The following is a 14,079-nucleotide window of genomic DNA, read 5'->3' as shown; positions in this document are numbered from 1 at the left end:
AGTGCAGGGCTTAATTTCCAGCTGGTGGTGAAGTAGGCACGTGACTAGTTGCCACAGCCACAGCGAGAGATACACTGGATGTGGTGTGCCGGGAGCAGAAATATGTTTTACAGGTCGCTGACTGCGGACAGATCAAGCCACCGAAATTCAGCCCTGAGTGACGGCATTCACTCAACAAGTTGCTGTGGCTGTTGGTCTCGCCGCATCAGGCCATACACGAGCAACGAATTACTTCGCTGGTTCCACCTGATTTCATAGGCAAACAGGCGACACGATAATTAAAATCTGTCAATGACGGAGAAAACCCCATCGCAAAAAAGACATTAGCGCAGGTCAGAAAACTAATAGATCCATTAAAAACGCGCAAAGATGTGCAAGAATTTCACATTCTCAATAGCACTCAGTTCTTTCGAGCTGGGGGTATGGATAAGGCTTTTTGTGCATGCTATGCAAATCTTCATGTGTTATTAAGTCTGACCACACGTTGGTTTAAATTTCAAACTTTGCTGTTCGAATGCTACAATTTGTGCCCTTGTGTTGTCGTGGCGTTATGTGACAGCGTGTTGCAATTGAGCAATTACCAACGCACTAGTCGACGCTATTTTTAGACTCATCAAGCTAAATAGAGGATCTGTGCGTTCCTCTGCATGCAGACTCACGTACGTGCGCGCGTGTGCGTGTGTGGCAGCTGGGCGTGGTTCCGGCCACACCATCCCTCAGGGCCTCCGTGTGTTATGGGTACACGCGCGAATGGTTATCTGTGCATGAGTGTGTATGTGTACGCACGCATGAGTGTGTATGTGTACGCACGTGTGTGTCCATCGCCAGTCATCTCAGTCGGTCAAACCATGGCACCTGGGCCTGTCCCGTGACCTCCGGCCAGTTGCGAGCCTTCGACACTTCATGTGGCCTCAAGGTGCACCTAGCCTGGCACAAGCGCCGTGGTTTATGACTGGTCGACAAACCAACTGCAATTGATTCCGGATCATGGCTCACGTCCGTGGCGAGATGTATCTGAATAATTCCGACTTATTCGAGTGTCTGGTGTGGTATAAAACAAGGGCACACAGTCGTCTTCATCGGAGCTCACTTTGAGCACTTTCTCAAAGTTGCTGTTACGGGGGGGGGGGGGGGGGGATCTTTGTCTACGCCTTTTATTTTCCTGCGTGCACCGAGCCTGGTATAGGCTCTACAGTGATGTCACCGCCACTTAGTGGGGGGTGGCAGCTATTACCTTTGTCATTGTTGCTGTGTGCGTTTGTGCGAAAAGTAACTGGCTTTCATGGGTGCTCGCTAACAGCACTAGCTCCCAACAGTCTGTTAAGGTTTACCCGGGAAATCTTTGTCTTTGCCTGCATGCGGACATCGTGGCCTGCCTGCGTAGGCATGTGGGCGCGTGCGATCACGCCTGCATATTTGCAAATTTGGATGTTCTCTCTCTCTCCCAGCGTGGTCGCGTGGATTTTTCTCCGCGTCCTCCGTTTTTTTTTTCCCTCTCCACGTTAAGAATCAACATCACTGCGTCTTTAGAGATTCTTGGCTCCCGTAAATTTCCACATGATGATGATAAGCCACTTGGTTGAGCTGTCATTTGCGATAGCCAGCCCGCTTCTGAGAAAGAGCTACGCAGCTCAGTGGGCCTTACCTGGTTTCAAATAAATAAAACATATAAAATTTCGATTTGAAGCTTTCGTGTCTGCAGGAATTCATCTTCTTGGTTCTTTCGGTAAAGTCATCACGTAGAATGGAAATAATAAAATAAAACATTCTAAAATAATTATCACGACGTTTCGGCCACAACACAAGCAGCCGTCCTCAGGTGAAGACCAGGTCTGTCGGGGAAACGTCGTGAGAATTGTATTTTATCATTTTTTATTTCATTATTTTATTATTGTCATTCTACGTGACTTTACCGAAAGAACCAAGAAGAATAAAACATATAGTTTCAAGATCGTACCCAGCTTGAGCCGGTCGCGCGGGAACTCCCACTTGCTGGCGTCGTAGGGAAGGCGTTGGCACTGCTCATCGAGAGGCACCTCGCCGGGGTCCATGATGATGGAGAGGTAGCCCGTCTTGATGTCCGCACTGCTGGGCTGCGGTCGACACGACGGTCACGTTACCGCTAAACACGCGGCCTTACCCCACAGGCCACACTTGGGTCAGTCATTTATAATGAATACATAACGGTTAAGAGATGGATTCACATTTTTGCCAAAACGAACTATCATTTTGATCAACTGTACCATAATTGACGTATGAATGTATGGCGAACATCTTTCGCGCCGTACGTAGCCGACCGTGCTAACCGGAGGTGCGGGAGCTTGCACGTTACTTGATAGCCGCACGGTGACATTACCCCCTATATTGGCAGACTGATGCCCACTTGCTTCCCGGTTGCTTTCACCCGTAACAGTTTCCTTATATTGGCCGTTTTAGAGTCACCGGAACATTTACTGGTATGACTATTGGGCTCGCACTAAAGCATGCGTGTGACAGATGAAAAGAAGTGACGGCGAGGTGTTGTGACATCAGTGGCACTGGTCGGGATGACCTCCTCGTTGCGCCGTCTGTGCTGGCGGCGCTACGATTGAGTCGTTGTGACCTACGACCTGGCGGCGCTGTGATTGCGTCGTTGTGACCGGCGACCTATTTCTGCCACAAAGGAAACGATGGGATCCACAAATGTCACAGATAATCTCACTTGACGGGACTCGGAGAGGATGTGCGCTGATCGCAATCGACCGTCATTTGTCACGGTTTCAAACGAGGGTTGATAAGGACGTACGGAGGAGTTTTACATAACCGAGCGCTTACAGAGCGCTGTAATTATATCACAAAAGGAGAATCACCGCGTGGGTTTAGGCCCCGCGGCAGACGCGCCATGCGTGAAAGCGGCTGCCTGTAGCCAGGGTCACTTTCACGTGAAATTCGTTATGACAGCTTCCAACAACGGCATAATGCAGCGTGCATCGGGACCTATCAGAGCCGCCCTTTGTGCCGCTGTAATAACGGAGCTCGCGGTGAAACAAAAAAAAACATTAATTAATTTCCCCAAGTGGAGCAGAAAGAATTTGCGGGCGATTTGTGTGTTCTTTCTTTCTTTTGCGATGTCTTCCTGGACGCTGGCTCTCGGTGGGATCCACCGCGACTCACAGCTCCCATGCCCTGTTGCCCACGCGTCTATTCATCGCGCTTTATACGCCCCTTCATTTTAAGTTTATTTGATTGGATTTCGGAGAGAGCACGGTTTATATCCGTATTAATTCGTCCCGTTTAATGGCCTTGTAAAAAATGTTTATCCCGTCGGACCGCTTCTCCGACCAAGATGTACGTAACGTTGCCGCAAATCGCCAAATTTTTGTATGTCTTCGTTTACTTTCGGCGCTCACAAAAGCACGTTCGGCCGTGTGCGTCAAACGGATAGCTTTTAATCGCTCTGCTCGCCCCGTTCATTTTGAAGCCAAACACGGAGCGACTTTGTTCCTGCCACGGTTTGTTTGCCACCGAGCCTTTTCGCAAAATTGGGCAAAGCATAGATCAGCGGCAAGCGCTGAGAAACTTGTAACCTGGACGGAGAGCCTTTGTTGCCGAGGTAGCATTTGTCTCTCCGACTGTCCATCCGTCCGTCTGTCTGGGGTTGGTTTGGCCGGGGCTGGTGGTGTACATTCACCACGGCGCAAAGGGCTCTCGTGCATTTTTGAATGCTACGTTCTTTGGCCAATTTTACAGCCCTTTGTCAATCCACGGATGTATGAGGGCTCTCCACGCGCCATGTGAGTTCGCGAATGTTCTTTACCATACTTCACCACCTTGGTCGGTGGCAGGTTGCTGAAAGCGAGAGCCCAGGACCGGTTCACAAATTACTGGCCACTGATGTTAACCGTGACTGGGAATCGAACTCAGGTCACCTGGCTCACAGCGCGTTGTGCGAGCCACTGCTCCACAGCTCCACACTTCCCCCCCCTAGCTCAATATGCCTCTTCGAATATAAATATCTAACTAAAGGGTGGAGATCAAGTTCACTCACGCGGCCTGCTCAGCTCATCATCCTACCGCGGTCAATAAAATAAGTACCACTATGTGGTGAAATCATCAGCAGTTATATTATGGAAAGACACGCTCCCGCCATAGGAATGAGGAATTTCCACAATTATACACGGGGGGTGAGCACCGACTCGATGTTCATTTGAGCAAGTGGCGGCTTTTTGACTTTGGCGCGTCACAGACGAAACACTTGGCTGTGCAAACTCAAAGCGCTCGCGTAAAACAACAAAGGAATTTGCGGCGGCGCTGATGACGAAGCGCAATCGAATGTGAACTCGAGTTTTGGCCAGTGGGGCTGTATGGCCACGCTCGGCTTACCTGCCTGACCCTGCGGATGAAGAGGATCAGCAGCAGCCACAGCAGGATGCCGATCACACCGGTGCACAGCAGGATTATGGTCATGTTCGACTGGTCGGACAAACCTGGGGGTCCAAAAAGAATTAAAGAGATGATGATTTTCCAATTGCCAAGCACGCATTTGTCATAAATTGGCAGCTGATAAGGGAGGCAATAAGAAGTGGTCTGCTCAATCATTGTGAAGGTCTTTCTCCGTGCTTTGTTTGGACTAACAAAGGCAGGAAAGGGCTTGTGCAGCTGCTGCAGAGTCAGGCAAACCTCGGATGAGAAAAACACCGGTTAGGAAGACATGGATAGTGATGGTTGGGAAGGAGACCAGTCCGCGGTATATATATATACTTACTTTCACGGTCTCATTGGTTATTAGATGCCCCGTATTTTTTGCGGGTTACAAAATGTGAGAAGTGAATTGACTCACTGTCAGCGTGCATTTCATTTTGACATTAATTACAAGCTTAGTGTGGCCACACAGGTGTAATACCACATCAGCATAAGCTGAATGATGAATTGTGGGATAGAATGTGAAATTATTTCAAAGCTGTCAGTGAAAGACTTGTACAGCACAGCACGAGTAAGTAAGTTTATCAGCAACAAGGGCAGGTTACATCGGAGTTGACACTTGATTATTAGCCATTGCCATGGCATGAGATATACTGGATGTGGTGTGCTGGGTGCAAAACTGTTTGATGGGTTGCCAAGCCGGACCGACCGGACTGAAACGAAGCTCTATCATCACCCATCTGTGCGGAGTGTTAAGTGTAGATCTCTCCAGCAAGTGGCCAAACATCCCAAGCGGCACTTTCCCGGAAAAATAACCACGAAACTCACCGAGGCTTTTCTGGGTAGATCACCGAGAGAGCCATATTTGATCGAATGCAAACACATTACAGGAATAAAAGAGCACATGTGAAAATAAACACTCGACGTTAAATCACTCGACAGACTTCTCTGCTAATACCCACTCTAATAATAAGAATATATTGTTGGGGATATTGCCATGGTGTAACGGTCAGAAAACTGGACTTCAATCCAGAGGCCGCTGCTTTGCTTTCCCCGCTGGTTCAGGTGCCTCTATGGAATTGGAACGTTTCTTGAGTCCCTTCGCTTATTTCCACCCAGCGGTGTAAACGGACACACCGCTGTTCGTCGATTTGCAGATTGCGCCTGGTGGGGTACAGGGTGGGTAGGGCAACATAGCCACTCGAGGAAGCTCTCCGGAACGCTCTTTAGCGGAGGCCCTTTCGCCAGCAGCGGCTTGAGCGGGAATTTGCAGGACTTTCAACCACCTCCACCTCGTACGATGACGCATTGTGAATGGTCTGCGAATAAACGCGCGTGACGCGTGCGTGCGTCGTTCTGTCCGTTTCGCTGACCGTGCACGCTGACGATGGTGGAGGTGGATTTGTCTCCAAGCCGGTTGGAGGCGTAGCACACGTACTCCCCCGAGTCCTCCTCCTTCACGCGGTCGATGCTGAGCACGCTCCCCGACTCGCTCAGCCTCACCGCTACGGGGGACACGGGGCGACACCAGGGGGGGGGGGGGGACACGGGGGACCACGGGGACAGGGAGGACACGGCAGGCCACGGCGACAGAGTGAGACACTTATGGTTGTGACCGTGATGGGTAACACCATTTGACAAGTTAGGGGTGGGGGGCTGAATTATTCCATTGTGGGGGGTGCGAGGGAGAAGATGGAGGGGAGGGCAGGAAAGGGGTGGGATGTAAGGGGATGGGGCCCAGGGTGGAGCTGACTCAATAACATGCATCATCTCTCTTTGATTGCAAAGCGGGCAGCATGAGCTGTAGCCGAGGGGGTAGGATACCAGGCGGCTTCCTTGAATGTGTGAAGGTCATGAGCTCAGGTAACATTGTACTTCCTTTTCCAAGTCACCCTGAGGCTAGTCGGCTGCAGCAACTCTCCATTCAGCAACTCTTTTTTCCACTAACTTAATCCACGGTGAAGTATGGCTGCATGTGGGCAACGACTTCATATCGCACGACCCGTGGCGACATGTAGCCTACCGCTTCAAAACCGCCTGCAAACGATATTTACCGTCACTGCAATAGGGATCTTAGCCGCATTCATTGGGTCTTAGAGGGAAATAGTTTTGGCCTGGCAACAAGGCTGCTTCTAATATTCCTACCGCGCGCGAGTGTGTGCGCGTTTATGTGGGGTGCCTGCCAAAGGTACTAGGAAGTGGCCATTCGCCGCTGAGTAAGGAAGAAGGCTTCCCGCTGCCGTGTCCCCACGCGAGCCAGGCTCCCCGTGACAGCCAGGGCGGAGTCGCGCTCGGCCCTTACCGGCGCCCGGCGTCAGGAGGCGACCGTCCTTGAACCAGCTGATGGTGGGACGCGGCCGGCCGGACGCGCTGCACTCGAGACGCAGCGAGTCGCTCACGTTCAGCGCCATGGCCGACAGGTTGCGCAGGTGCACCGGCTCCTGTGCTGCAGCGCGCGGGGACAGGTCGCGGGCACACGCGACAGGGACGTCGTTAGCGCTCGCTCGCTCGCTCGCTCGCTGGCGATCGGTCGAACGCGCGCAAGGCAAGACGAGAGCGAAAAGGTGGCTTCGTCGCGCCCCCCCCCCGCCCCCCCCCCCCCCGTACGCTGGGTTTTACGATGCGACTTTTTGCCGTGAACAATTTCGGTGAATTACCTTCCCTTCTTTGTGGGGGTGGGATAATTATCTTTGTCTTACCGCTGGCTGCAGACGGCGAGACGAGAGCACACAGAGCCGCCGTGCGTCTCGTACAGCCGGTATGCTGCCTCACCTGTTTGATTGAGCAATTTGATGTTTTTAAATATTTAAAAAATACACAGCTAAAAAATATTGATGTAAATACCTACAGACCTATGCAACTAAACAGGTTTTTATTTTTTATTTTACTAGGCAAGGCCAACTGAGCTATGTAGCTCTTTTTCAGAAGCGACCTGGCCACAAACGATAGCTCAACGAAGCGGCTTACAAATGGGAATTTATCGCAGCCAAATGTTCTAAACGAGTGATTCTAAACGTAAAGAACCCGGATAAAAATCCACGCAACCACGGGGAGAACATGCAAACTCCAAACATACAGGCATCAGGGTCGTATCGAACCCACGCCCTCATGCATGCCAGTGAGGTAGTTACCATCTCGCCACCACGGCGGCCATTATTAAATAGAATTACATTTGCATTTTGCATGTTTTTCTCACTTTCAGTGATTTACCATCAAATACAAGTACAGTAAATAAGACATTGTATTAATCCTCGCGACGTCCATCACACTGCTAATGAATTCAGTTGCGATGCAGTAGCTACAACCGAGTCTGAAGACGCGAACCATCATCCCGCTGCGCACCGGCGCGACCGATATATTGCCGTGGCTGCCGTTCTTTCTCCCCGCACGCAAGGTCAGGCAGGTAAGCCGGGCGCGCACGGGCGCGCACGGACACACCTTGCAGCTCGACGGTGAGGTTGCGGCGCTGCCAGCGGCCCGAACGGCTCTGCGCCAAGCACGCGTAGTTCCCGGCGTGCGCCCGCAGGGCCCCGGGGATGGAGAGACGCACCAGCGTGCTGTACGTCCCGTCCGTCGCCTCCGCGGGGCGAGCGTACGCGCAGCCCGCGCTCTCCGCCGCGCCCACCGGAGCCGTGGCCGGCAGGTTCCAGCCGGAGCCGTCGAGCGGCGGGAAGAAGGAAGGGGCCGGCGCTGGCGAGCCGACGCTCGGGCAGAGCCAGCCGACGTTGCTGTAGAGGAACTTGTTGGCGCGGCACTCCAGGGTCAGGTTGTCGCCCTCGATGCCGGAGCTGTCGGCGGAGAGGCGGGCTTCCAGGCCGCCCGGCACGTCTGCGTGGGGGAAGAGTTTGCCGCGAGGAATGTTTTGGTCGCGACACCGCGTGGGTTGTTGTCTCGTGGTTTGAGCTGTGACAGCTCCATCAGGGGGAGGGGGGGTCGCCGTTGACAAAGATGGCTTCTCAGCTCCCCCGCGCCTGACCACAAATAAACTGGCCGCTGGGTTTTTTCGGGTTGCGCCGCGAGCCGTCTGACGTTTCGCTCTCCCAGCGCAATGGAAGCGGAAATTTTAATTTATTTAGGTCCCGAGCAACCCCCCCCCCCAGTGCAAAGCTAAGGCATCGTGCTGAAACAGATGGTGATACAACCTAAAAACACATCGCAATTTGTACCGAGATTGCACTGACAATGGCTATAGAATTAGGAGTCCACTTAACCACGGATTAATCTTTATGTGCAAGAAATTATGTGTAGTCAAGCATGCCATGTAGAGCCCATCACCCTTATTATTATTATTGTCATCATATAACCACTACTACATACTTTCACATAGGAAGAAGAGCCAAAATTGTCTCATTCAAAACCACTTTTCCAAAACAGACTTTTGTTATCGCGCTGAGCTCAGTGGGATGACTGTTCAGAGGGAAAAGGTGCGGGGTGGTGGTGAAACGACCGCTCACTCCGAGTGCAACAACAACAAAAAGACACACACACACCCTGCAGCCTCCCACACCGCAATACCTTCCCCCGGCCCCCATCCGAAAAGATCCATCATGAGTCACCGGTAATTGCCATTGCTTACGCACAGCTTGCACCACATGGTCCCGTGACAAAATCGGAGCGAAGTCGCGCAATCTCATTGGATCTCACAAGCTGGGCAGGGATGGAGACTGCCTGAGAATAGCGGGCGTTGCTGGCAGGGCTTGGAGCCGCAAAGGAGCCAGAAGGTGGCAGGGCAGCGATGGGTTGCTTGAATCTGGATGTGCGGAGTTTCGCGAGGGCATTCTCCGGGTGCCACTGTTTTACTGCCACATTGAGCCACTCAGGAATGGTGTTGGCGAAACACACCGATGCAGGGCTCTCTTGCGATGTAATCTTTGAGACTCTTTGAGGCTTTTCCTGGTCAAATAATGAATTGTCGTAATTATTTCGTGAACGGTGGAATTTTTCTGGATAATCTGTTTGGTTCCCCCCACGTTAAACAAAACACTCCCTTCATATGGAATTTCCCAACCATCCCATTTCATAACCCTGACACAAAACAAGTGTCTTGAGACTCAGTGAGGTTTTCCTGGGTAAATAAAGGTCATTATAAGGGTTGCTATTAGTCACATGAATGCCATCAAATTTAGGGCACAATGGCTGGAAAAGACACGTGACTCACGCCGACGCCACTTCGGCTGCCCACTCGCATTTACAATCGTCACGTTCCGGGTGACGACTCTCACGACTCCTCGTCGCCAGAGGATCTTGCGCAAACCTCTGTCGCCAACTGCACAGGAAGCTGGCAACGTCTTCCCATTGTCCCCCCCGATCCCCAGCGGAGCAGGAAAAGGCCCGTTGAATAAATATGGCACGCGAAAGAAAAGAAAAAAACCCAACATAGAGTCTGCTGTCGCGTCGGTCGTGAGCTGGGGTGGGCCGATGGGGGGGGGGGGGCGACAGAGAAGTGGGGGGGGGGGGGTTCAGCCTTCCTGTGTGCGGAAGAGAGGAGCACTAACAACTGCGGATGTCAAGCTTCGGCATGGGCGCGGTCGCTGGCGCTGCGCTTCCTGACCTCCACGGACAGAGCGCGGAAAATTCGCGAATCTCTTGCACCGCGGTTGGAATGAGACCGTCTCGCGATCACGAAACTGGCTGGCGCCCTTTGACCCCATGTATCTCTCGACAAAATGATAAAGTTACGCAATGCCGTTCAGTGCGCTGAGCGTTACTCCCTTCCTGTGTAGCGTGTAGGCGTTCGTAATGCCCAGTAGGCTCGTGAAGCTGACATTGATGCTTCGATAAATTGCTCGAGTTTGTGTGAGCAAGAGGCAAAGTGATTCTGTGAGTGAACGGCAGGCAGATCTCAAGACATGCAGACAAAAGAGACGTCAAACAGATATACTGCAGAGAATGAAATTATGAATTCTGGGAATGAAACAGGTGTTAAGATTTTGTCTTAAAGCTTTCGTGACTGCAGGAATTCATATTCTTTGGGTCTTTCAGTAAAGCCACGTAGATAGAATAAATAATAAAAACAATAACAATATCACGACGTTTCGATCGCAACACAAGCAATCGTCATCAGGTGAAAATATAGCGCTATATTTTCACCTGATGACGATTGCTTGTGTTGCGATCAAAACGTCATGATATTGTTATTATTTTTATTATTTGTTCTATCTACGTGGCTTTACCGAAAGACCCAAAGAATAGGTGTTAAGATGCTCAAACGCCGAATAGAATCCCTTTTCAAGGAATCAAGTCTGCATTAACCACACAGTGCCTGTGGTAAAACATGCAAACGAACATGCTCTAATAATACGTGGCACTGTCTTTGAAACTGATTGGCCTACACCAAAGACAGTCTTCTGTGTGGCCCAGTTCCACCAGTGTCAGACCAAAGAACACCAAAAGGCGGACAGTACAAAGGCCATGCACGTACCAGAGCATTTATAGCTCGTGCTGAGCAGCTCTATCATGGGACCTTTTTTTGGCAGTATGAAAGTATTTTTCATACTTTGATATGAGCAAAAAGGTCCCACATACTGCAGAGAGGCACAATCACACACGGACAGACGTACAGATGGGAGGAACAGAGAGACGGACAGACGGGATGCATGGACAGACCGGCTCCAGTTGCCCAACGTCCACGATGTCAACGTCGTGGACCTGTCTTTTCTCACCTGTGACGAAGAACGGGACGGTCCACTGGTCAGCTTTGAGGTCATTCGTGGCCTCGCAGCGATAGTGGCCCGACATGTTGGCTTGTCCAATCAGCAGCGAGCTCACCGTCTGGGCGGTTGGGGGAAAAAAAATGGAAACAAAAATGGCAACGAAGGAGTTGGAAGTCGCGCACACGGCCACAACGCATGCAGCGTGTTTGCATTGAGCTAGGACTCAGCGTCGTCGTCGTCGCCACGATCCATGGGCAGACAGAGCCAATAGGTGTCCCACAGGCACGTTTCGTCACTTGTTTCCACTTTTTTTTGTCTTGCAGTGCCAATACTAAACTATAATAAAACTATCTTTTTTTAACCAGGTATGGCCAACTGAGCAATATAGCTCTTTTTTCAGAAGCGACGTGGCTTTCACAAATGATAGCTCAACGAAGTGGCTGATCACGTGGAAATTCTGAACAGCCAAATACTCTAAACGCGTGACGTTGTTTCTAAATGCGGAGGGAAAACCCGGAAGGCCCGGAGAAAAATCCACGCGACCACGGCGAGAGAGACATGCAAACTCCAAATGTACAGGAGTCTGGATCGGGATAGAACCCACGACCAGGCGAGGTAGTCACCATCTCGCCACCGTGGCAGTCGCTCCAGTAGCAGCCACATCTCTCTGGCACGAATCTCTTGATGTCTTCGTCGAGCCATCCTCTATGAGGTCTTCCTCTCTTTCCAGTTCCTTCCATTTTTCCGTAACATTAAACAAGTCCCGGCAGACAAGTGTATTACAATCGTCGGATAACGTTTTTGGGTAAAACACCCTTTTTTAGATTAGCGAATATATTGCTGTCATGATACAGTGCTGATCGCGACAATACTTTTGCTTTATTTGTGGTAATTAGTGAAAAAAAAGAAGGCTCAAATTCGGAGGAATACAATGCAGCCTGCTGACATGAGGTGAATCATCATGTTCTGCGAGCATTTGACTCACCCATTCTAAAAGTAATAATGCCTGTTTACAGAATGATTCATTATGAAGCTTGTTTACTGGCGCTGTGCATTGTTAGCAATTTTTTTTAAATAAATGTACGCCAGGCGGAGCGATACTGCAGATTTTCACTTCACCACACAACAACTAATTGGAATCTTCTTTGCAAATTCAAGATGTGTAACTTCATGAGCCAGGTTCAACATCCTCGTGGAAATGGCTGAAACACATTGCCTTGCAAATTTGTTCCAGAGTTGATCAATCACTGGCGAAATATTCATAAACTTATACCGGTTTCGGTCATCCTGTAGGTCGACTCAGCCTTAAATGTGCTTGGTGCCTTCATCGGTGCTCGCAAACGGCATCTGCCCCAACAATCTGTGAGCGGGAGCCTTTGTATTATTTCTAGATTTGAAGCTTTCGTGACTGCAAGGATTCATATTCTTAGGTTTTTTCGGTAAAGTCACGTGACTTTGTATTATTCTCTGCGTCTGAGATCGCGAAGGGAGCGTGTTGGAGCCCCGGCCGTCCCCTCACCTTGTTCTTGTCGTTGAAGACCTTCATGCGAGTGTTGATGGTCACTCTGTTGGGGCCGTTGATGACGTGGAAATGCGAGGGCAGTACCACCCAGTTCTGCTTACGGGGATAGCACCTGCAGCATGGGCGGCGTACGTTACTTGAAACGCATGGGCAGCACAGGGCAGCGTGGACCACATGGGCAGCAGGAAGCATGATGCACATGGGCAGCACAGGGAAGCATGGAGCACATGGACTATACAGGGCAGCATGGAGCACATCGTCAGCAGGAAGCATGAAGCACATGGGCAGCACAGGGCAGCATGACGTACATGGGCAGCTCAAAGCAGTGTGAATCACGCAAAGACAGCATGACTCAAGCGTGGGTAGCACAAGGAAGCTGGAATTGCATCAGAGTCGAGTGACTGTGTCATTCGAGTTGTGTTATTGCAATGAAACGTCATTTTTAAAATGTACACCCCTCAAAATATTCATCCGTTCATAGTCAGGATCATCAATGCATGTCTTTTGTATGTTGTCAAAAGCATGTATTCAGGGTGCGGTGAATGAGTTTTGAGTCAATGTCAGCTGCATGCGATGGTCTCCGACCAATCACGGCCGGTTATAGCACAAACAAAATCCCGCAAAGACAACGGTGACATCACAGTGCACGTGACCAGCAGTGGCTCTTTAAGAGTAGCAGATCCACCTCATAAAATAGTAAGTCACTTAACTTACATGAGAACGTTTTGTATTCTCTAATAAGCCGGGGTGCACCTTAGTGTCACTGTATTGCGCCGTTGTGCCACAATCTAGGAGCGGAATCCAACGTCCCAACGTAAGCCGAAGGGACTTCTTGCTTAAACGAGCATTGAGGTGGCAATCAACTCCTGTTGTACATGTTGCGTTGGACTTCTTTTGCACCTTATGGAGCCAGCCGTGCTAATCGGAGGTTCGCAGTGGTGGTTCGGCCCCCGAGCGTGTGGAGGGAATGTCCACTTTCCCATCGAAGGAGCACATTTATCAAGTGAATTCCCCACCCGGTGGTACGTATTTTATCGACCCCGGAAAGATGATGGGCCGAATCAACCCCCAACCAGGATGTGAACTCGCGACCTCTGAACTGTGAGCTGCTCGCTCCATCGATGAGCCACGCGGCCGGTGATGGAATCACGAGGATGGAATCACGCGAGCACTCACGACGGGACCCGTGGAACGGCGAAAGCAACAGGGGCAGCCAGTCAGATCCGCTGCGAGGAAGTTTGTGCTCGGCACAACGGGAAATCGTGTTAATAGACACGTGATGAGCAGGGAGATGAAGATTTGTATAAATCGGGATTCACACCGGAGTGTATATAAACTAACAGCTGAGCTATTTTATTGAGCACTGAGCTACGAGCTGTTAGCTCGTTTTCATAGGCGACCTGGCTCATTGTCGTGGCTGCTATCATCACCACACGTGGGAATTCATTACAGCAGCCAAATAATATAAGTGCATCTTGTTTCTAAATGTGGAGGGAGGCTTTA

The 14,079-nt window shown here is 50.7% G+C and overlaps 1 protein-coding gene across 1 annotated transcript in view; it reads right to left on the bottom strand.

Annotated features, from left to right (window-relative positions):
• FLT1 (fms related receptor tyrosine kinase 1) overlaps positions 1 to 14,079 on the bottom strand; it is an 80,853-nt gene that overhangs the window by 27,834 nt on the left and 38,940 nt on the right. Inside the window, exons 11-17 of the mRNA XM_078602977.1 lie at positions 12,574 to 12,688; positions 11,064 to 11,172; positions 7,840 to 8,229; positions 6,704 to 6,847; positions 5,775 to 5,906; positions 4,363 to 4,466; positions 1,958 to 2,093 (exon numbers count right to left, since the gene is read on the bottom strand). Coding sequence (XP_078459103.1) covers positions 1,958 to 2,093; positions 4,363 to 4,466; positions 5,775 to 5,906; positions 6,704 to 6,847; positions 7,840 to 8,229; positions 11,064 to 11,172; positions 12,574 to 12,688 — 1,130 coding nt within the window. The remainder of the gene's footprint in view (positions 1 to 1,957; positions 2,094 to 4,362; positions 4,467 to 5,774; positions 5,907 to 6,703; positions 6,848 to 7,839; positions 8,230 to 11,063; positions 11,173 to 12,573; positions 12,689 to 14,079) is intronic.

Source organism: Lampetra planeri, chromosome 19 (assembly GCF_965212315.1).
Source record: "Lampetra planeri chromosome 19, kcLamPlan1.2.h2, whole genome shotgun sequence".
Taxonomy (NCBI): domain Eukaryota; kingdom Metazoa; phylum Chordata; class Hyperoartia; order Petromyzontiformes; family Petromyzontidae; genus Lampetra; species Lampetra planeri.
The sequence above is the reverse complement of the archived record's forward strand: the minus strand, read 5'-3'. Positions and strand labels throughout refer to the sequence as shown.